Source organism: Cydia splendana, unplaced genomic scaffold (assembly GCF_910591565.1).
Source record: "Cydia splendana unplaced genomic scaffold, ilCydSple1.2 scaffold_96_ctg1, whole genome shotgun sequence".
Classification (NCBI taxonomy): Eukaryota; Metazoa; Arthropoda; class Insecta; order Lepidoptera; family Tortricidae; genus Cydia; species Cydia splendana.
Window position 1 is genome coordinate 290,377 of NW_026946913.1, and position 24,175 is coordinate 314,551.

The 24,175-nt window shown below is 46.7% G+C and overlaps 1 protein-coding gene and 1 long non-coding RNA gene across 2 annotated transcripts in view; one reads left to right on the forward strand and one right to left on the reverse strand.

Annotated features, from left to right (window-relative positions):
* Nucleotides 1-18,031, forward strand: part of LOC134805973 (uncharacterized) — a 300,557-nt gene extending 282,526 nt beyond the window's left edge. Inside the window, exons 2-3 of the long non-coding RNA XR_010146444.1 lie at nt 16,394-16,420; nt 17,892-18,031. This is a non-coding gene — a long non-coding RNA (uncharacterized LOC134805973). The remainder of the gene's footprint in view (nt 1-16,393; nt 16,421-17,891) is intronic.
* LOC134805972 (uncharacterized) lies at nt 4,670-9,752 on the reverse strand. The gene is made up of 3 exons (XM_063779147.1): nt 9,167-9,752; nt 7,741-8,064; nt 4,670-4,875 (listed from the first exon to the last, which is right to left on the reverse strand). The coding sequence occupies exons 1-3, from the start codon at nt 9,750-9,752 to the stop codon at nt 4,670-4,672; spliced, it is 1,116 nt and encodes a 371-aa protein (XP_063635217.1).
* Nucleotides 18,032-24,175: the final 6,144 nt, after the last annotated feature.

Here is a 24,175-nt window from a genome sequence, read left to right on the forward strand (position 1 = left end):
AGCGCTTCTCTCAGTGAGCAGCGCCCCCGGCCCGCTCAATGCAGGTTACGGATCGCCCGACGGGAGGCCAAAACCCACCCAGCAGCCACATGACCGTGACCGCTAGACCCGCCGCGCCGCAAGCCTTAAGGGCTCACCATCCCACGCCGCCAAAGCGGCCGCTGGCCTTACCAGGCCCCGACAACAATGATGCAGAAGCACCACCTCCAAGACGGCTGCATCCCCTGACACCTCATATTTGCTGAGGCATGTCGGGAGCAGCCAACCACAACAAACACGGCACTAAAGCCAGCGCAGGAGAAGACTCGACTGCTACGACCACACTGTGATTGGTAGTTCGCAGGGGGAGAATAGCTAACGCGCAACTGAGCGGCTATCCTCCCCCTCCCGGGGTGCACCGCGAGAAGGTCTACCAATCCCGCACCCCGGCATGCGCCCCTGCATGAGTACAATAGAAGAGATCAACTTCCAGATGAGATTAATAAAAAGTAAAGCGGACAGGACAGAATAACGGAACAAAGAACGACCTATATGGGTCGCAATTCTAACCTAACCTAACCTTTTTTTTTTTGACGGAGTGGGGAATGCTTTTACGCATCCATCCCAGGCCGTGGGGAAGGCCATAATGGGGAGGGTATGTGGGACTCGCTCTTTCGGCTCCCTCTCCTAGCGAGAGGGAGGGAAAGAGAATACCTACTAAACCCCACTCCGGCGTCTCACCCTCTCAGACGTTGTATGGGGGCATCATGGGCTCGCGCACTCATTCTTCCACGATGCCCCCCGTCTCTTCCCGGCATTAGGCCGGGGAACCCGCAGCAAAAGAAGGGAGAATCAGGGACGCCTCTGACTCTCCCTTCAGACGTGTAGGGCCGTGCAATGTGGGCCCCAACCCACTGGCCCTACCGAGGCAGGACGCGGTTTACCGCAGCGTACTGCGCGCGTCTTCTCCCTCTTCGTCTCTGCCGAAGCGGGTGTGCGTCGGCCGCGTCTTCGCGCTCCCGCTCCACTGTCTCCTTCTGCGAGACGACCTCCTCGCAGAAGGAGACTGCCGCCTTCCATTTTCTCTCACTGCTCAGCATGGCCGCAACGACGCTGTGCAGCGAGAGATCCGTCGTCCTTATTGCTGCCGTTAGAGTACGGCGCTCCTCCTCCCAACGACTGCAGACCTCTAAGGTGTGTTGGGCCGAGTCATCAGGGTCACCGCATTCGTGACACTGGGGCCCTAATTCCCTCTTTATGTTGTGCAGGTAATGACCGAAGCAGCCGTGTCCGGTCATCACCTGCGTTGCCCTATATGATAGGGCCCCGTGTTTCCTCTTCAACCACTTTTCTATGTAAGGGAGGACTGCCCCTATGGTCCGTGTTCCATAGCGGGAGTCTTCCAGGCTGGCTTCCCATAGCTCTCGGAGCCTGACCTTAGCCTCTCGGTCTGCCCGCTCTACCGCTTCTGGGTCCATGTGCTCTCCTCGAGCCCTGGCCTCCGCTCTCAACATGTATCTCTCCGCTAGGACCTGGGCATCGAGCTCCCACGGAGGAGTGGATGCAAGGAGACACGCCGCCGCATGGGATACTGTTAAGTAGGCCCTAATTATTCTGAGAGCCACCACCCTCTGCGGCCGCCGGAGCAGGGACTTGTTTTCACTCGACAGTCGGTCCGCCCAAATCGGGGCCCCGTATAGGGCCATACTTCTAACAACCCCCGTAAAGAGGCGGCGGCATGGGGCTCTCGGTCCTCCCACGTTGGGCAGCAGTCTACCTAGGGCGGAAGCTGCGCCCACAATTCGGGGAGCAAGTCGGATGAAATGCTCCCCGAAGTCCCACTTTCTGTCCAGGACCAGGCCAAGATATTTGATGTTGGCCTTGACCTGGACAGGTTCTCTATCCACTTGGATCGTCAAGTTGGCGGGCAGACACCTTCTTTTTCCTCCGAAGACTATTGCCTCTGTCTTCGGGAGGGCTACCCTTAACCCAAGCAGGCGTATGCGGCCGATCGTCATTTCTGTGGCGACCGCCGCCCTCCTCAGGGTCTCCCCCAATTCTCTTCCCCGCACAGCCACCATTGTGTCGTCCGCGTAACATATGGTGGACATGCGGGGAAGCTGTGCCCCCCTTATGACCCAATCATAGCCGATGTTCCACAGGAGAAGTCCTAAGACTGACCCCTGCAGAACACCGCAGGCCATTTCGCGCTCGCGGCGGCCCCCTCTCATTTCGTAGAGCACTACCCTCTCAGATAGGTAGTGCTCCACGATTGTCCTCAGGTATGGAGGCACTTCGTGGTACCGAAGTGCCTCCTTAATCACAGTATACGGGAGGGTGCCGAAAGCATTGGCGATGTCAAGTGACACCGCGACGACACCCTCTCCTCTTCCCGCTGCATCTTCACTAAATTCCCTCAGAGAGGAAAGTGCGTCCATCGTGGACAGCCCCGCCCGAAACCCGAACTGCCTGTCACTGACGTTCGGGCCGGTGTTCCTGAGGTGTTGGAGAATGCGGCCAGCGAGGATGCGTTCCAACATTTTTCCGACCTCGTCCAGGAGTACTATAGGCCGATATCCGGAGGGACTGTCCGGCGGGCGGCTGTCCTTCCTAAGGAGGCATAGCCTACCCTCTTTCCAGCATCTCGGAAAACGGCCCTCTTTTAGGCAATCACCGAAAAGTTCCTTAATCCGATTTCCGAGATGCTTTAGTACGATTGGGAGGACCTTCCCATGTACCCCGTCAGGCCCAGGAGCCTTTTTACATCCTCTTAGGCGGATGTCTACCCTCATCATCTCTTCATCGGAGACCTCGGGGATCTCCAGCGGACCTATCGGTTCTGCCAAGGGGACCGACATTACCGGCGGCGCAAACTCGGGCGCCAGCGGGAAGAGGCCCTGCACTATTTGCGTGAGGAGTTCCGGCTCTAGGGAGTCCATGGGAGGGGATGCTTCATCTTGTTGCGTACAAGCTTGTACGGTCGCCCCCATGGATCCCGGTCTAGAGTGGCCAGGAATTCTTCTCTCGCCTCATCCTTTCTTTTGGCGATTGCCAGGTTGAGAGCCTCTTTTGCCGTTTTGAGGGCCTGGTACGCTGCCTCTTCCTCCTCCTCAGTATGCCTCCTCCGTCGACATCGATGGAATGCGCGGCGGCACGCGTTACTGGTGATACGGAGGGCCGCGATTTCCTCCGACCACCAGTACACCCTCCTCCTTGCTGTAGGTCGTCCGACGCGTGGCATTGCTGCGTCACATATTGATTGCAGACTTTCGCGGAGGCGTGAGGCACGCTCATCCACTCCTAGCGCTATTGGAGGAGGGTTATTCCATGCCTCAACCATTGCGGCTTCGTCCGCCATCTCGCGGTCCAGCTTTGTTATGGTCCACTTAGGGAAACCATTTCGGCCGGGCATCGGTGGGACTACCGGCGCATTGTGGACCCTCATTTGTATATAGAGGTGGTCGGACAGGGTCTCCACCTCCTCAAGGACCCGCCAATTCGTTATACGCGCGGCAATGGCAGGGGTCGCAAACGATATGTCAACAATAGACCCCCCCTGCCGTCGCACGCATGTATTGGCGTTGGCCTGGTTCAGGACAGCCAAGCCCATCGCCACCGCCCAGTCTCTTAGGGAAGCTCCCTTTGGGTTTGTGAGGGGCGAGCCCCAAGCCTCACTTTTGGCGTTAAAATCGCCCAATACGAGCACCTGGCTGGGGCTCGCTCTCCTCACAATATTCCCGATCTCTTCTAGGAATTGCTCAAGATCGCGAAGCGGTTTATTGGGGGAGAAGTAGCTCGCTACGACTACAGTTTCACCCCATTTTTCCGCTGCGTATCCCCGGCCTCGGGCTATTGGCGTAAGGAGTGGAAAGTCACCCACCGCCGGTACCATCATGGCCACCCTGCCGTCTGTGGCCCCTAGGGTGATTCACTTTTGTATGGAGAAAAAAAAGTTGTAATATTTTTCCTGACTTTGCTCACCAATGGAGTCTCCCCACACTAAAAACTATCTATTTCAATTTTCAAAAGAATCGAATAACGTTTAGAGGTTGCACAAGTTGAAAAGGTAGAGTGAGAACCCCATACATTGCGTGAAAATGAACTATGTTCTAAAATGACAAAATATAATGATCTAATACTAAAATCGAATGAGAAAACTGAATTTTGCGTCTAAAACACGATAAAAGCACTTTTCCTTTGGAAACAGGTGAAAAAACTGGAAAATCTTAATTAGAACATTTATCGAGTAACCAAAATCCAAGTTTACTACTAATTTTAAAATTTATTTATTATATGTAGAAGGTTCAGTATCACACTACTCTCCGCTTTGATGGTAGCCGCTTAAACCATTTTCTACCCTCCGATGTAGAGTCGTTGGTTATTTGAAAAATCTTTGTTGAAGTTGTGCAACCTCTAAATGTTTACCGATTTTAATTTTTTTTAACATATAATATTTTCTTATCAGTTAGAACAAGAATTCGAGCAAAGTCAGATGAAAATCGAAAATTCGGAAAAATGAAACACCCTAGTGGCCCCTACCCAGTTTGACTGAGGAGGAACAAAATATGGCTCTGCCACCACCGCTATGGAGATGCCCCACTCCACCGTGAATTGCATGAGCAGATCTTGAGCACGAGCGGAGTGGTTGACATTACACTGTAAGATGTCCAGATGTGGGTGTACACTGGCATTACATGTCCATATTTTGTCCCTCACAGGCCGGTTGGTCGGCGTTACGCTTTGGGGGGGCTCTTTGGGCCTTCAGAAGAGCCTCTTTGCCTTTTGCTGGTAGGGGCGCACAGGAAAAGCCCCCCATTATGTGCCCCGCTGGACGTTTGGCCGCATGGCACACCGAACAAAAGGCAGCCTCCGCCTTGCAGTCCGCCATCCTGTGGTCTGATGAGTTGGTAGTTGGAGGGTCGAATGGAGATTAAGTGAAACGAGACATTACCGAAGATGTGTTATATTCTCGGTATCCAAGTATAGAGAGCGCAAGTAAATCTAAACATAACATATTTATAGGCTATTATTGCTTACATGCTATTTATACAATTACGTGCGTCGCATATTTATGTTGCAGACAGTAACGTATAGTTACTGTTAATATGTTAACTTAGGCATATAGTACACCTCCCTGGAAAGTTACTCTTCACCCCCACAAAGGAAGAAAAAAAAATGTGACACACGCAGTTGCATTTACATTTTTTTTTAAATATAATATAATAGTTGCTAGTTATTACTTAGTTTCAAAATACATCTTAGTGTTATTTTTATGAGTTATATAAACCTGTTTATTTTTTAATATCTTAACATTTGGTGACATATCTTCTATGACCTTGTAAGGTCCATTATAAATAGAGTCTAATTTATCGCCTACTTGGTTTTTTAAAAGTATTAAGTCTCCTGGTTTATATTGTACAGAATTCATTTTCTTATCATACATTAATTTTCTATTGACTTTACTAGACATTAAATTATTTCTAGCTTCTGACTGAGCTCTTTGTAACCTATACTTAAATTCTTTAGGATAACTATCATAATTATAGAGAGGGTCGACAGAAGAAATTAAATTATTCGGTAAACGACAGTGTTTGCCGAAAACTAATTCGAATGGCGTATATTGCGTCTCGGTATGTACGGTGGTATTATACGAAAAACACCAATAGCTTAACCAGGTACTCCAGTCTGTGCGGTTATTACTACATTGTATCCTAAGGTAAGCTCCTAGGTTCTTGTGCGTGTTCTCGAGTGCTCCTATAGTTTCGTGGTGATAAGCAGTCGAGTGTAGCTTATTTATACCTAATAATCTACAAATATCGCTAAAAACACTGGACATAAATTCGGTACCTTGATCCGTTATAACGTCGCTTGGTACGCCATATCTTAAAATAAAATTATTTACAAATGCTTTACTTACAGACTCAGAGTCTTTCCTCTCTAAAGGATATGCTTCGACGAACTTAGTCAGTTCACACTGAATTGTTAATACGTACTTATAGTTAAAATTGTCTATTTCTAAAGGTCCTAGAATGTCTAAAGAAACTCTTTCGAAGGATGAACTTGGCGTTGTAGTTATCACCATTGGCTCCTTAGTGTATTTATTAGTGTGTTTGTTGTGTTGACAATGTGCACATTTCTTTACGTATTCGTATACATCGTGGCTCATTCTTGGCCAGAAGTAATGACGTTTAATATTATTGAGCATTCTATTAACCCCCGCGTGGCCACTGGTGGGTAATAGATGGAAATCGTTTAAAATAACTCTTATTTCCTCTTTATCGTATACTTTCGTGACACCTTTCGTTAATAGGATCCTAGGAATATCACATTTGTAGCTAGCTAAAAATTCATTTATTTCTTGCGCATTTTGTTTATTTTTTATTATTATAACTTCATTTATGCGTTGCTTCTTGCAAAATTCTTCTAATTCCCTCGCTAACACGCCTACGGTAGATAACGATCGGGATGTTAGATATATGCATGATTCGTTTGGTACGTACTTAAAATTTCGTTTACTACTCATTATTTTATTTTGACATGTCTTACTTAATTTGTAATCGGAACTTAATATGAGTTCAATACAATTTTTTGGTGCTTTGATGATTTCCACAACTCTAGGTTGATCAAGCCTATTGTTTGCGGGTACATCTGTCGCTAAGTCACCTTGATCGCAAGTTTGTTGCGCGCGCAGTTTCCGTGTTTGAGCTCTGGTCATGACTGATACAACGTGTGTTCTAATATTTTTTAAATCTTCACTATTCATCGGTAAACGACTCAATGCGTCTGCAGCTGCATTGTTTCGCCCCGGAATGTACTCAATATCAAAATTGAATTCTTCTAAATACAACCTAAATTTGGTTAATCTACTCGAAGGATCAGTCATTCCAAAAAGATAAATCAATGGTTTATGGTCGGTGACAATTTTAAACTTTTTCCCAAAGAGATAGGGTCTAAAATGTCTTGTCGACCAAACTATGGCAAGTAATTCCAAATCTATGATTGGGTATCGCGTCTCGGCTGGCTTAAGATTTCGACTTGCGTACGCGACTACTTTTCCGTTGGAATTTGATAGTACTGCACCTAATCCTATTTTTGATGCATCTGTATGTAGCGTAAAAATGTTATTTTCTGAAAAATCTGGATAGTCTAAAACTTGTGGACTCGTAAGAATATTTTTTAATTTTAAAAATGCTGCTTCACACTCTGTAGACCAGTTAAAAACTGCGTTTTTCTTGGAAAGCTGGTTTAAAGGATAAGCTATGTTCGCGAAATTTGGAATAAACCGTCTATAGTAATTGGCAAATGCTACGAATCTTTTGACCTCGTCTGTATTCGTTGGTCTTGGGTATTTGGTTAATGCTTCTACTTTCGCTGGGTCGGGCTCTACTCCCTTTGAAGTTATTTTGTGCCCTAAATACATTATCTCTTTACGTAAAAATTCGCATTTTAATGGATTTAGTTTAAGATTCGCGCTCCTCAAACGTTCTAAAACTTGAGTGAGGTTATGGTTATGTGACGTTATGGATTTACCTATGACAATGCAATCGTCTAAGTATATGAAACATTGTTTGTAATTTAATCCGGACATGGCTATGGTCATAAGTCTTGAGAAAACACTACCGCTTGTTCGGAGTCCCATGGGACATCTCTTCATTGAATACATCTTATCGGTAGTGAACGCGGTGTATTTCCGGGATTCCTTGTCTAAAGCTAGTTGGTAATAACCTTGGGAAAGATCGAGCTTTGAAAAATATATGCTACCTGCTAGGGAATCTAATATTTCTGCTATGTTGGGCAATGGGAATTTATCATCCTGTATTCTATTATTTAGTTGCCTGTAGTCGACAACCAATCTCCATTTCTTCTCCCCTAACTTATCACTCTTTTTAGGAACAAGCAAAACTGGGCTGGACCACTCGGAAGTAGTCTCTTCTATTATGTCGTTATCTAGCATATCTTGGATCTGCGTTTGAAGTTCTTTACGTAAGGCATGTGGTATCCTGTAAGGTTTTACGTATACTGGGCTTGTATTTTCTTTTAAGTTAATTTTGTGCTCCAGCAAGTTTGTTGTGGTAAGCTTGTCGCCTGGCAGATGAAAAACATCTGCGTATTTTGCACAAATTTGTTCTATACTTAATTGTTCCTCTTTATTTAAATAAGTGTGTAAATTTAAAAGATCTAATAAGGTTTTTACTCTATTGACGCTAATTTTCCCTGTGTCAAAATTGCAAATATCAAAATTACATAATCGGTTTACCTTCAACTTTGATAAATCTAAAGTAACTGGCTTATCAGTCGTATTCAATATCCGTACGGGTATTTGACCTTTGTCTGGTCTTGAAATGACACCTGCTACAAAAACGCCTGCTTGCATTTCCTGGGCTAGTACTACACAGTCGTCTACCAGTTGTGACGTAATGTGAGTCATAACTTCGCATCGCGGAGGTATATTATGGACATACGTATTATTTAAATGTACTTGCATAGGTATCGAAACGGACTGACCTCGGTCCTCTAAAATTAATGCATTGCGTTTATAACTTATATCTGCATCGTAACGTTTGAAAAATTCTTCCCCTAAAATTGCTTGGGCTGCGCATTGCATATTCTTAAAAACATGAAACTTTTCTTCGCAAATGAAACCGTTAAAGTCTAAGTCTAAATATATATATCCTTCTGAAGTTAAATCTCCGCATACTCCCTTAATAGTAATGCTATGTCCTTGTATTTGTCTGAAAAGATCGGGTTTGTTTTGTAAATATTCGTACCTAATAGCACACAGGCCTGCTCCGCTGTCGGCCAAGAGTTTTAATTTATATGTTTTACCTATATTACAAGTTACTGTGCTATAATTATCTTTATTATAACTAAATATTGCGCTATTCATATTAGTCACGAAAAAACTGCCTGTTAGGTTTTACATTATCGTGTGACGGTTGCATGTGCTGAGCACGCGTATTCGGTCGAGCGGGCGGGTGCGCAGGTCGGCGAACTGTAGCTGCACTGTCAGCGAAATTGTCCGGTCGTTTAACTCTATTTGTCGAGACGTGTTGCGAAATACCTGTGTTACGGTTATTATTGGAATAATACCGTGTCCCGAATGTATTTTTATTTCCTGTGTTAAAATCTCTGCCCTTATTCCTATTGTAACGCGCAGAGTGGGCATTCCGGTTCCCGTAATTATTACGAGAATGTCCCCGTCCATAATGTAGGACTTGATCCTGTTGTGGTGATGAGCTGTGCTCGTCAATGGCCGTCCTGATTGCTTCGGGCAATGACGTAAATTGCCTAGATGATATTATTGTGCTTAATTTTGGGTCTGCTAGACCGTCTGCAAACCGTTTAATGGCTGATTTCTCGTTCAGCGGACGAAGTATATCGTACCTGCTATCGTTACCGTCGGCCTGAGATATGGTCAGGTTGACGAAAAGATCCTCGATCTCGGCTCCGAATGCCTCTATAGTTCTCCTACCTTGCCTAGCTCTGTATAGTTGAGCCTGAATCGATTCGGACGATTTTTTAGGTAGTAAAAATGTGCGCATATCCGTGACAAGTAATTCTACGCTACTATATGACGTCTTTAATCTGAGCTTAGCGCTAGATGAAAGTCTTGTTTTTAGGACGAAGTCTATTAAAACCTGTTGAGTTTCGCTATTAATAATGGAACTGTACATTAGAATACCGTCTATTAATTGTTTAGTGGTATCCTCCTGCCCCGTCATGACGGGCAACAAGGCGATGGCCGTCTTGACATCAAAACTGGGCTTAGCCATTTTTCCGTCTGTTTGAGATTCTGTATCAAAATAATTTAATGCTTCTGTAAGTGTCGGCAATATCGTTTATATGCTTATTAGCTAACTCTAATTCTGAAATTTTATATTTTTCCGTTTGCTTCTGTAACTGAGACACAATATCCGCCGCGCGATTATATAATTCGTTTGATTCGTCTAGTTTCTTTCTACCTATTTCTTTCCGTCGCCTCTCTGGACCTAACTTTACAATATCTTCTCTTAATTTATTTAACCTTTCACGAATGGACACTAACTCAGATAGCATAATAAATTTGCGGCTACGGTTAATAACATACAACGGCTAAAATTAGGATACCTAACATTTCCTATATATCGCGACGAAACAATTAAAACATAATGATAAAGTTATATCTAACTTACATTAGTAGCGGGCAATGTACCCCCGTAAGTAGGTTATGTCGACGCTGCATTCCGCGCTGGCTGGGCGGTCGCGTGACGCTGCTGGCGAGCTGGCACCTCCATGTGGCACTCGCTGACGCTGCATGTGGCTGCCTCTGCTCCGACGACGATGACGGGCCGGGCTAACCCTGGACTCCCTCGAGCATGGGCCGGGATAACCCTGGACACCTCTTGATATGGGCCGGGATAACCCTGGACACCTCTTGAATTGCGAGCCGGGATAACCCTGGACAACGCTCTTCTTTCTTCTTTCTTCGTTTTTTCTTAATTTGAGTTTTTCCCCTTGGTCATCTTTTTCTTTCTTCTCTTTCGTTTTCAAAATGTGTGGGAGGGTTCTGTTTTAATAGGAAGGTTCTTTCTTGAAAATGCGCAGGAAGTTTCTTTCTTGAAAAATAGGTTCTTCAACTTGAATCTTCATTAGGGTGATCTTCTTGTCTTGACTTCTATCCTCATTTTGCTATGCGATGCGCTGTGGTGGACTTCGCTTTCCTGGTCCTCTTCTGGTATGGGTCGCCATCTGATAAGTTGGTAGTTGGAGGGTCGAATGGAGATTAAGTGAAACGAGACATTACCGAAGATGTGTTATATTCTCGGTATCCAAGTATAGAGAGCGCAAGTAAATCTAAACATAACATATTTATAGGCTATTATTGCTTACATGCTATTTATACAATTACGTGCGTCGCATATTTATGTTGCAGACAGTAACGTATAGTTACTGTTAATATGTTAACTTAGGCATATAGTACAGTGGTCCGGTCTGCTACAGTGGAAGCAGAGGCTGCTCCTATCTACTGGCGATGGGCACAGTGCTCTGGTGTGCCCCGTGCCCATGCACCTGAAGTACCTCATTGGTGTTGGGTCCAGCGCCACTACCAGGGCCGAGGACCAACCTATTAGAAGTCGACCCGCTGCGGTGACCCTTTTGGCTGCCGTTATAGGGCATTGTGCCAACGCCGACCCTGTCCCATTATATTGGGCCCTAATAGATCCCACCTTAACTTCATTCAGCGAGCATTCGCCCAATTTAGCGATTGCTCCAGCGATCGCCTCCTGAGCAGGGACCGTTACCGGTATAACTAAAAATCAAAATATCTCATAGCTTTCACATTATTTCTTTGATATTATAGAATAGTATTTAGGTAAGGATAATGATTGATCAGATTAGCTAAATTAAGTGCAAAAATATACATAAACAACCAAGATACCGAAATTGAATACCGGTTAATTTGTATGAAAAATATACCGGTATTCGGTCCCTGCTCCTGAGTGGCTGCCTCATCTAGGCCCGAAATGCGTAGGTCCGCCATTCTGGTGGGCCTATATACTCGTGCTTCCTCTCCAATCACATCCGTGATTTTTCGGCAGAGTTCGTCAGCCGCCCTGCCATTGTCCGACCCGGACACCTCAATTATCCTGGCTCCAGCAGTTGTTTTACGGACCTTGACGTGCTCTAGACCCACATCAGCAAGGTTCACCGATGTGGTGGCCTTAGACATGATTGAGGCGTATGTCGCCTCAGACTCCGGCTTCAAAGCCACCACGATCGCAGCCGTAGAGGGCACAACCAGCTTTCGTGGGCCCGCAGGTGCCGGTTTCCGGGCTGGAGCGGCAGGGGGGGAAGAAGGCTTGGCGGATTTGCCAGATTTGCTCTTTCTGACAACTTGCGTCCAAGACTCTGCAGGCTGTTGTGTTGTTGTTGCCGGCTGTGAGGGTGGGGAGGCACTGGGCTCCTTCACCATTTTCTGCCTAGGAGCAGAGTTAGCCCTCTTCTTGGTCGCTGGTGCCGCTGGTGCCGAAGGCTGAGTCGCAGGGGCCTTAGGCTGCCTAGTGGGCGGCGCACGTGTCACTGCCCTTGAGGGCACCCCAGAGAGAAGTTCCGGCTGGGGTATGGGCTGGCTCGCAGTCATCTTATTCCTGTTCGCCGCGAGAGGGGGACGGGGGACTGGCTAAGGGGAATAGTCCGTGCGAGCCGAGATCATGTTTCCCATAGTAATTGTAAGATCCCGCTTCAGGTTCTCCTTCAGTTCCTTGAGGGCCTCCTTGAGGGCCTCAGCGAAGCCCGTCGGGGACTGGTCGAATTGAGCCGTCGGGACCTGTGCTATGGGCTGGGTCTCCCTCTCAGAGAAAGCTCTACGAAGGGCCTTCATCTCCGCCTGACATTGGGCAAGTTGCTCCCGCATTCTCTTATTATCAGCCTTTAAGGCTCGCAACTCCTCGTCCTCTTCTCTGTCTGCCAGACAGTCAGTGGCCGCCAAGATGTCCCGGCAGGCCTGGTTCATTTTGCCCCAGACTTGTCCATTTAGGTTGCCGGATTTCCCGGCAGCCTGTAGGACAGTCTGGGTCGCCTCCCGCACTATTTCGATGTAGTCCGTCCCTGTGTATAGGGGCGGGCTGCGTTCTCTCATGTCTTGACTTGGAGACGGGGACGGGGTCAGCTTCCGTGGCTCCTTATCCTTCTTCTTCTTATTGTCCCCCTTGTTGTCCCCCTGGGACCTTGTCTGAAGGGGGGGAAAGGGAAAACAACCCCCTTTACCTCCTGGCTGTCCAGCACCTCCAAAAGGAAGTCCTCCTTATGGGCCCTCAGTCTGGCCTTGGCTGCTGCCAAGCCAGTAAAGTGGCCTTTGGAGCCTTTCTTCCCCATGGCCTTGGCCCTACCCCTCAGCGAGGTGCTAATTTTAGGCCCGCTCCCAACATTAGCCTCATAGTCCAGGTCCTCCTGGTTCCGGTCCCCCTCATGGGGCCTCTTGGTGGAGGCGGACTCGGCCATGTCCTGACCCTCCATAGGTTCCTCCCAGTTGGGCGAGGTCGGAGAAACCGCCCCTAAAGCCCCTTTATGGGGCCCCGTATTTGGAGCCCCCTCCGGATTCAGCCCCTTCGCGGGGTTATCCATATATTTACCACGCGAAAACCACCCCTTATGGGTGGAATTCGCCCAAAAAAGGTGAAAAACCCAAAAACCTAACCTAACTATTTTGGTCAAGCGCGAGTCGCAGCAGAACCAAAACAGCAAAAACAAACTTAAAATTATTTTATGCGACGGGATGTAGCGTCACCCCTGGTTGAGCTACAGATCTCGAACCAGGGTCTAAAAATAGCTCTAAGTATGTGCTACCTACTAATAATTTTTTTAACTAAAAATATGTCATATATTACAAGTTATTAAATTTCCAACACAAAAACCAACTTATGTTTGCGTTTAATGACGCCTGAAATTTTAGAATAGCAATCCTTTAAAAAATTAATAACTACTAAACTATACACTTTAAAAATATAATTCAAATGGATTTGAATTTCTTACAATTAGCTTAATCTAAATAACCTACCAGAAAGAATTTATTTACAGAAGAACAGAAGATATGATTTTTTGAAAGTGAAATCTCCTAACGTCGTCAACCGCAAATGGGGTAAACATTTTACAGAACGTGTGAACTTTGAACCCCACCATGGTCTAATAAAACATGGTCTTCCATTCCCAGAGTGACACGGGCCTACGTCACAATAACATTGCCACTTTATTTCAACATAACATGTTACATGGGTACATTATACCTATGGTTAATAAGTTAAAATATTTCTTTATAATTTTATAATTTTCATGTATATGTATTTTAGCTTTAATTTTACAATAACACGTCATTTTTAATTACTCCATTCCTTCTCGCTCAGTGTCAGCAGTCGCAGTGTTTTCCAAACTTTTCACGCCGTAAGCTTGGTAATTAATGTGTAACTGTGAATTAGTTTTTCAAACGTTTGTCTTGTATAGATAAATAAAGTTTAATTTAATACATTCGATTTGTTTTATTTTACTATGTTTCTACATGAATAACTTAAAATTAATGCCGTTAAAATAATTTTCACCGTTGGTTAAAATTCTCCCACATTTCAAAGTTTGAGAACCTGTAAACAGCATGATGACGTAGGCGCGTGTCAGTTAGGTCATACGCGAATCTCGGAATGGAGTACCAGGCGGAGTATATTATTATACCATGAACCCCACTATCTCCCGAACCATAAGTCGGATCGAAATGGGGCAAACAGCTCCTTGTAAAGCAAAAAGCGGACCCAAAATTAACAGACGAAACGAACAAAGTAAGAAAACGAAGATGTGAATTTTTTAAAGTGAAAAAGTGCCTGAAGTGAAATAGTGAATTTATATGTAAAGTGAAAGAAATTGAAAATAGTATAGAAATCTAGGGAAAAGCTGGAAAAGAACAACGGTATAAAATAGTACTCAATTAACTTTATCTAACCACAAAAATTCGCAAAACTCCCTCACTTCTACCTCTCAAATTTTACCTCAACCTAACCTTTTTTTTTTTTTTTTGACGCAGGGGAAATGCGTTTATGCATTCACCCCGGGGCTGGGGAGGCCCATTGGGGGGTGATATGTGGGACTCGCTCCTCCCGTAACTCCCTTTGCTAGTCAGAGGGAGGGGAGGAGAATACCCACTAAAACACCTCAACCTAACCTTTTTTTTTTTGTTGACGCAGGGGAAATGCATTTGCGCATTCACCTCCTCCAGAACCTCAGTAATTCGCGGCCCTGTGGCCGACTTGCGCACTTTGAGGTAATCCACCCCAAGTTCCGCCAGTTTTAGCGTGGTGGCCTTTTCCATGACCGATCTGTAGTCCGTTTGAACATCAGGCTTAAGAACTACCACGACCGCCACCATAGCTGGGGCCACTAGTTTCGGAGCCGTCGTCTTTTTCGGAGCCGGGCCCTTGCCCTTGCTCTTCTTGGCCACCGTGGTCCACTTTTCCTGTGGGGGCGCAGGCGGCGGAACATTCGGACGAGCCGGTTCCCTTGGTGCCCTATAAGCAGGGACCGCCGGTTGGGATTTTTTGACCCTAGGTGCAGGTATAGGTCTAGTTTTGCCCTGTCCAGCCGGTGTCGGCGGCAGCTGCGGCTTTTCCGCCACTCGGGAGGCCACCCCTGGTGTTTGTTTAGACGCCGTTTGGGAGACCGGCTGAGATGCCCCCTTGTTTTTCTTATTCTTTCTGGGGGCGCTAGGCTCATTAGGTTGGTGTTCCGTCTCTTCCAAGTCCTGGAGCATCCTCTTATCGGAGGCCAGTGGAGGCCGCAGGATGGTTTCAGGCAAGAGGCGATGTTCAATGCCCTCTATGCGAGCGTTGAGTTTTTCCCCTAGGGTAATGAGCATCTTCCTTTTGTGTTTTCCCAGGCTTGCATCCATTAATGTGGTCATCTCCTGCATCAACCTTGTCATAGTGATGTCCCCAGTAGGCTCCGCAGGAAGGCTCGGAGCCAGTGATTGTCGCTCCGAGAACGCCCTTCGCAGTGCTTTGGTCTCGATCTGGAGCTGTGCTAGCTGCTCTCTCATTCTCTTGTTGTCCGCTCTTAAGGAGCGGACAATCTCCGTCTCTTCCAAGGAGTCCGCTACTTCAATCAGTTCCCTACATGCTCTGTTTATGCTGCCCCATACACTTCCTTTTAGGTTGCTGCTTTTCGCCGCCTCCTCCATTACCGTTTTTGCGCAGCGTCGCACCAGTGCCACAGGGTCTCCCCTAGCGCTGTTACTCTGCTCTTCGTCAGCGCTGGGTCTCTGGGCTGTTGTGTCTGGCGGTACCAACTGTAAGGCGCCACCACGTCTCTTGTGTGGAGTATAGTTGGCCTCCTTTCCGGGCTCCATCTCCAACTCTTCATATTCCATCTCCTGAAGGCGGGCTTTTGCCTCATGGAGGCCAACATAGGCCCCTGTAATATGGCGATTGTCCACTTTTAGTGTTTAGCAGTAACACTTTGGTTTACTGCGACATAAACGCGTATTGCTTGTGTCAGCGCAACCTAACGTGTATATATAGGCAGGCATTTAGAGAATATACGAGCTTATACTATCACACATAAGGTGTTTGACCTCTACTCCCTGCTCCCGCTCGAAACAACATAACAAGATCTCTCTACATATATAACAATATCCCCTCTTGTTATTTGATGGCGACCCAGACCAGCGAACCAACGAACTAATACTCAAGAAAGAAGAAAAAAATCTACCAAGACTACAAAAGAAGAGAAGAACCAACGCAGTCAAGATCAACCCAGAAAACCAATCACACTTTCAACGCAAGAATCCACGCAGTCAGAACCAGCCACCATTAAGAACCAAGAAAAAAGAAAAACCATCTAACATCAAAAATCGGAAACCACGAGATAAGAAGAGCGAAGATCGAAGAGCGTTGTCCAGGGTTTCCCGGCTCGCAAATCAAGAGGTGTCCAGGGTATCCCGGCCCACCATAATCATCGGAAGCAGAGCCAGCCACCCATATGAAGCGTCAAGCGAGTGCCACGTGGAGGTGCCAGCTCGCCAGGCCGCGCCAACAGCTGCCAAGAATGCCGGTCGCGAACTCGCACCGGACCGGACGAAGACGAAGCCGAGGACGGCCAGCCACGCAGCAATAGGATGTAAATCCTACGTGTAATTTAGTATTTTATTTAATTTTCTCTAAAAGCCAGCATTTTTTTTTTCAATTCAGTAGCAGTCATATTTAAATCATTCATAATTATTAAAGGTTGTCGCTAAACTCAATTTCGTTTCGAGCATAAATAATTTTCATAAGAAGTCATAATATAATATAAAAATTAAAAGTGTCGAATAGTGTCCTCAATTATGTATGTTGCAATTTGCAGCGCGTGCCACACGTTGTGCGCACGTCGACAGAAAACTTAACTAGGCCGCGAGACTTTGCCGCGAGTTAGAATATTTTAATAAGCGATGAATGAAATTTGATACATCGCATAACGATTAAGTAATAAACAACTCAATTCAATAAAATTATTTAATTGTTTTTGAGTAATGATTAATACTTTAGCTACGTGTCGGACTGATCACCTGATATACAGCGAAAGTTTGATTTATTACATAATTTTTTTTTGAATTTTGCAAGTTAAATAAAAGTGTTTATTTTATAAAAAACCTTACAGTACGGTACAAGTTTGAGAAGTTTTAAGGAGTTTAATAGGCACATTCGTACAATGTGACCTTATAGCTAGAGCACTAGTCCTTCGTACTTGATCATAGTGTGATATACAGTATCCTCCGTGAAAGTTGTAGGAGACTTTTAAGTCTTAATGTATTTGTGTCTCTAGGTACAGGCAGAGCCGTACAGCCTGGCCTGATATGCCGCTATTATTGTGTTTTAGGGTGACCATGCCCTCGGGTAGCCAATCCCGCGTGTAGTTATGAAGTTCGGGTACGCACGGGAGCGTAGCCCATGATGTATTGATTATAGGGTGACCATGCCCTGGGTAACCATTCCCATTAATTATGTTAGGAGCTTAGGACTCCGTCTTAATACGGCATTAGTTATTTTTATTACGAGATTTATAGGGTACCGTAACTATAAACAGCGAGAGTGAATATTTTAAAGTTGAATACCAAATGTTTTTAAATGTTTTAAAGTTGAATAGTAAATGTTTTAAAGATGAAGAGTAGGTAAATGTTTTTAAAGAATGAGATTTATATTTTATGAGAAAAGGAAGTAAATTAATATTTTAACGTTTGAGAGATGATAACATTTTAAGTGAAGATAATATTTTCTTATTAAAAGATAACGATATTTTTTTACAAGGACTACGACATTAATACGACACATAAAATCAAGCTAAATAAAGATTGTTTGCATTATACCTATATAATTTATTAGCATTTTTTTTTATTGATTTCAGAAAAAATTGTAAACAAGTAACATGCGTTTAAATTTTTTCTTCTGCCACCCCGGCGGTGAGAGGAACTTTCGGGGGAGGTGTAATATGGCGATTGTCCACTTTTAGTGTTTAGCAGTAACACTTTGGTTTACTGCGACATAAACGCGTATTGCTTGTGTCAGCGCAACCTAACGTGTATATATAGGCAGGCATTTAGAGAATATACGAGCTTATACTATCACACATAAGGTGTTTGACCTCTACTCCCTGCTCCCGCTCGAAACAACATAACAAGATCTCTCTACATATACAACAAGTAATATCTTGTTATTTGACCCCCTTTGCCCGACCTCTTTTAGCGGTGCTCTTCTTTCGCTCAGGAGCGTCTTCGTCACTGTTGCGTTTCGGCCTTTTCAGGTTAGCCTCCTGTATCTCCATGAGCGAGACATCCTCCTCTGAGCTGTCTTCATCGGGTGAGGAGGCCCCTGACAAGCGCTTCTCGCCGTCCTCTGTCAACCAGAATCGGGATCTGGGTCTGTTCTCTGGGGAAACTGTCGGAGAGGGTGAGCGTGAATCCACCCCTCTTCACCCCATGTATCCCCTTTCTCTTTCTTTTTGTGACTCATCACCAGAATTTTCCCTGCCGTTATCCTTGCTTGAGCAAGCTATCCCCCTTTTTTCCTCATTCTTTTCTTCACCTGTCCTGGTTACCCCACCTCTCCCTTATCCTTCTTGTTATCTTTTTTCCTCCTACTTTGCCTGCTATTAGGTCGACTCCGGGTCCCTGCACTTGATGAGGACTCCGATATCTCACGGTCCGATGGAGGCGCCGTCGACCTCGTTGTTTCCTCTTGAGCTTTCTTAGTGGCTGATCCACGAGTGAACCGTCCCTTAGAATCTCGCGTTGGCGAACCGCCACCCCTTAGTCTTAAAGTGCCCTGCTCTGAGCACTCTTCAGAACTCATTTCCGGGCCGCTTGCGTCAACCGTCCCATCCAGGCGTCGAACCCACACTCGGGAAACGCCACCGTCCCTATCTTTTTCCGCGCCTGTAGCGCCCACCATACTATCTTCAAGGTTTGTTTTGTTTATTGAATTATTTGCCATTAGATTCCCACGAGAAGGGGAAAACATAAAACTCCACAGGGGCAGAGATCCCCGTACCCAAACTGTGGCCCTATATACACTGAGAGGTCGGGCGGTATCACAGGATTGGCCACTAGTGACTGATGCACACCCCAGCCGGTCTAAAAAGAGCACCCCCGCACGGTGAACCGCCATGCGAGGGATTGTGGTTTTTTATTGAGGTTATCTCCTCTTGACCCGGCCGACCAAGGCAAGGCCCTCGGTCCCATTAAAGGCTGCTAGACATGACAACAACACCTTATCATTTGGGATAACGAGTTTGTGACGGTGGCCGGAGCCTGTCCACCCGGTTTCTACACTGAAAGCGGGCAGACCCGTCCTGTTCTTGGTAGTGTCCCTCACCCTTCGCCTGCCCGGTATGGGTAGCCCTGTCCGGTATAGCCTAGGAGATCACAGAGACACTCCAAGAACACCCCGCCCCCCCAAGGGTGTCGGGTTATTGGCAGCACCGGTAAGCAATCCCACGCAGGAGATCACTTACCGTTGCCCCCAGGGCGCACCAGCCATAAACCATTCCCTTGACTGCGAATCCGCAAGGATTATTTTTTATTTATTTTATTTTATTTATTTGGAGAACCAACAGCTATGACAATACCATAGAAATTATAGTGGATACAGAAAGCCAATTATAGGAACTCACAGGTAGTAACATAATACTAAACAAACAGGTATTACTTATACTAAGGTTACGCACTATCGCAAGCACATATGTGAACAAAGCCAACACAAATTATATCTAGTAAAGATAAATTGAAAGTAACAAAGATACTAATTAATAAGTAACAAAATGAGGAATATTAAAGTAAAAATATTAATAATACATTTGTAGGTATTTAAGAAGGCGACAACACGCTCACTCAATAGACTCGAAATATCTCTGCACTACATTACGTCTCACGTTAGGGATTCTACAGTTGAATATATCAATATCAAATTCTTTAGACAACTCGTTAAGGTTACGACTGGCGCGCGTTAAAAAACTATTCTGTCTGTATTTGGAAGATGCATTTTTGATTGCTAATGGGGGATGATACCTTTTAGAACGAGAGGGGGTTTTGAAACACAGTTTACTTAGCAACTCGGGGCAATCGATTACACCATTAGTAATACTTATTAGGTAGCTAATATCGGCTACTTCACGGCGTTTTTGTAAAGGGACAAGGTGATGGTGCTTACATATTTTAAGATAGTTGGAAGAACTGTAGGGATATTTTAATTTAAAGCAAAGGTGTTTTACGAATTTTTGTTGAATGCGTTCGATTCTGTCTATATATGTATGGTAGCAAGGGTTCCAGACCTGAGAGGCATATTCTAACTTACTTCTAACATATGAACAATAAAGCACTTTAAGCGTCTTAGCCTGAGTGAAGTGAATAGAATTGCGCATTATAAAACCTAGTGCTTTATAAGCGCCACTAATAATGCTATTGATGTGATTATCAAAAATCAGTTTTGAGTCGTGCATGACACCTAAATCTCTCATACATGATACTTTGTGAAGAGTTTGGCCCTTTAAGGCATAGTTAGTGTCGATTAAGTTACGTTGGCGTGAGAAGGTCATTGTAAAACATTTAGAGGGATTCAAATCTAATCTGTATAATTGGCAGTAATCGTCAAGGCGTGCAAGGTCAGACTGAAGTAATATAGAGTCAGCAGCAGATTTTATCTTTAAGAAAACCTTCATGTCATCGGCGAAACATAGAAGCTTAGAATGCAGGAGACATTTGTCAATATCATTAATAAATATATGAAAAGAGCAATGGCCCTAGTAATGACCCTTGCGGTACCCCACTAGGAACAGTGACCCAGCCAGACATATAATTATTTACCACAACAGCCTGGGTCCTATTCTCGATATAGGATATAAACCATCGCAGTAAATCCCCACTTATCCCGATGTTATTCAGCTTAGATATTAATAAACTGTGGTCAATACGATCGAAACATTTGCTGTAATCAGTATATATTACATCAACTTGGGATCCACTGTCCATAGCATCAGTAACATAATCGTTCAATAGAATAAGATTAGATACTGTAGATCTACGTCGCAAAAACCCGTGTTAACAGAAATTGTAATGGCCCAGACCCTCGTGGAGGTTACCCGACCTAGCGCCCCACCTCAACCTGTTTTTTTTTTTTATAGAGGGGAAATGCGTTACGCATACCACCCAAGCGCGGGGACGGGCCTGGGTGGTTATGTGGGACTCCCGTATAGGCTAATGAGGCCCACGGTATACCCACTAAAAGCCCTCTTGGCCGGCTCAACGCTGTATGGCGAGGTCACAGGGACATTGCGGCACTCTTCCGCAACCTCGCCAGCGGCCGTCCGGACTCCAGACACAACTCTGGAGGAAATGTAATATTCCCCCTACCTCCCTAATTGCGCGCCATTATTACGGCGTGCTCGCCATCCCAGGGACCCTTGTGTAGGCGACAGACGTCCCCGAGCCTATCGCCCACAGGAACCCTTAAGGGGGAAGTCGGCGGTCATATGCGAGCCGCCGCCGCCCCACACGCTTGCGACGCATCGGCTGGGAAGCTGGATCGTCTTCCCTGCCGCGCTCCGCCATCTCTTTCTGCACCATGACCGCCTCGCAGAAGTCCAGCACAGCCTTCCACGACCTGTCGCTGTCCGTGTCCACCATGTTTCGGACCACGGAGGGCAGCGAGAGCTAGGGCTTGTCCCACTACAGCGCTTAGAGTGCGGCGCTCTTCTTCCCAGGCTGGGCACACTTCTAGTGTGTGCTGGGCAGTGTCCTCCGGGCAGTCGCAGTGGTGGCATATTGCAGCTATTTCTCTTCTGGCTCTGTCCTTAAGATACCTCCCGAAACATCCATGTCCCGAGAGGATCTGAGTCAGTCGGAAAGTTAAGGCACCATGTGTCCGGTCTAGCCACTTTTTAAGAACCGAGCGAACCGCTTCAATAGTCAGACGGCCTGCGCTAGGGTGCGCCAGCCTCTGCTCCCAAACCTCCACCATTTCCAGTCGAATGGCGTCTCGTCGTCCTAGAATTTCTCTCGGTGCTGGCAAGTCTCCATTGTGATGCGCCTCCTCGCGCCAACGGTAAACCGCTGCGAGGGCTCTCACATCTAAATCCCATGGTAAAGTCCCTCCCAGCACACATACCGCTTCGAAAGAGTACCCTCTTATGGCTCTAGTTGTAATTGCCCTTTGAGGCGCCCTTAGTAGAGCTACCTCCTCTCTCTTTAAAATGTCTGCCCAGACTGGGGCTCCGTACAGGGCCATGGATCTGACGACCCCCATGTACAGCCGTCGACATGACGCTTTGGGCCCCCCCGTGTTTGGGAGTATACGCCCTAGAGCGCCAGCTGCTCCCAGCAGCTTCGGCATCAGGCGCTGAAAGTGGGCGCGGAAATTCCACCGGCTGTCGAGTGTGAGGCCCAGGTATTTAATTGTGGACTCGACGCCGATCCGGGTTCCACCTACCACTATATGCGCATCCGGCGGTGGCGCGTTGCGGGGCCCGTGGAAGCATAAAGCTTCTGATTTTTGTAGGGCCACCTTTAGTCCCAATCGCCTGATCCGACCGACGACGTGAGCGACTCCTGCCGTTGACAGTATGGCGGCCTCCCTAAAGGTTTTCCCGCGAGCTGTCACCAAAGTGTCATCAGCGTAGCAGGTGAGGTTTACGCCTCGCAGATTTGCGCCTCTCAGGACCCAATCATATCCAATATTCCACAAGAGTGGCCCTAGGACCGACCCCTGTGGAACACCGCAAGACATTGGATATCTTGCCCACTCTTCCCGTCCCGGGTAAGTGACGGACCTGTCCGAGAGGTACGCGTCGACTGTCCGCCTTAGATATTCTGATACCTGGTGGTACCGCAGCGCCTCTTTAATGCAGCCCCAAGGCAACGAGTTAAAGGCATTGGCAATGTCCAGGGACACTGCCAAGACTACCTCGCCTCGGGACACCGCCTCGTCAGCGAGAGCCTTAACACGCTGAATGGCGCCCACTGTTGAACGGCCGCTGCGGAAACCAAACTGGCAATCTGCCACATCAGGTCCGACACGAGCGAGGTGCTTGATGAGACGGCTGGCTATTATGCGCTCCAGGAGCTTCGCAATTTCATCAAGCAGCACTATTGGGCGGTAGGCAGATGGAGAATCTGCCGGGCGTCCTTCCTTTTTTATGAGAACCAGCTTGCCTGTCTTCCACTGCCGTGGAAGCCTGGCTTGATGAAAGCAAGCTGAGAACATTTGCAGCATTCGTGATTCCAGAGCCTTACTGGCCAAGACCCAGGCGCGACCCGGTATGCCGTCAGGCCCAGGGGCTTTGTTTTTGGCCTTAAGTCTTAGCACAGCTGCGCCAAGTTCATCATCAGACACGTCGGGTATCTCCTCCTCGTCACCTTCAATTTCAGCGGGGGGTGCCATTGCTGGCGGTGCGAAGTTATCGCAGGCCGGGAACAGCGCTTCCACCACATTTCGCAGTAGATCCGGCTCGAGACTTCGCGTTAGGGGGGGAGCCCAAGGGCGAAGTTTGTTTCGGACCATCTTATATGGTCGCCTCCAAGGATCATTATTTAACATATCGAGCATTTCCCGATATGAGCCCTCCTTTGCCTGCTTTATAGCGATCTTCAGGCTTTTTGCACACTCTCTATATGTTCAGTTCAGGATCCCGGAGCCTGCGCCTTCGCTGATGACTGTAAAGGCGCCTCGCCGCAACACATGACTCTCGGAGTTGCGTGAGCTCCGGAGACCACCAGTAGACCTGACGTTTAGGAGGAAGAGGCTTGGCTCGGGGCATCGCTGCATCGCAAATGTTCGACATTGCTTCGCCGAGCCATTTCGCCTCCTCGTCTACATCTATTGGATCCGCCGGAGTCGGGTTCCATGCCTGGACCTCAGCAGCAAGAACCAATGCCTCTCTGTCTAGGCGTTTTAGTGCCCATCTTGGACCGTCACCTGGCAGTGACTGACTAATTGGACCGCTCAGAGTACCTGGGAGTGCGGAGACCCTGAACTGTATGTAACGATGGTCGGATAAGGACTCTACACTCTCAAGCACCTCCCAACCCTGAATACGACGGGCCAAGGCAGCATTAACAAAGGTTACATCGACAATGGAACCACCCTGTATTCGAACACATGTGTCGACAGAACCCCGATTGACAACCACCAGACCAGCCGCAACCGCCCACTCCTCT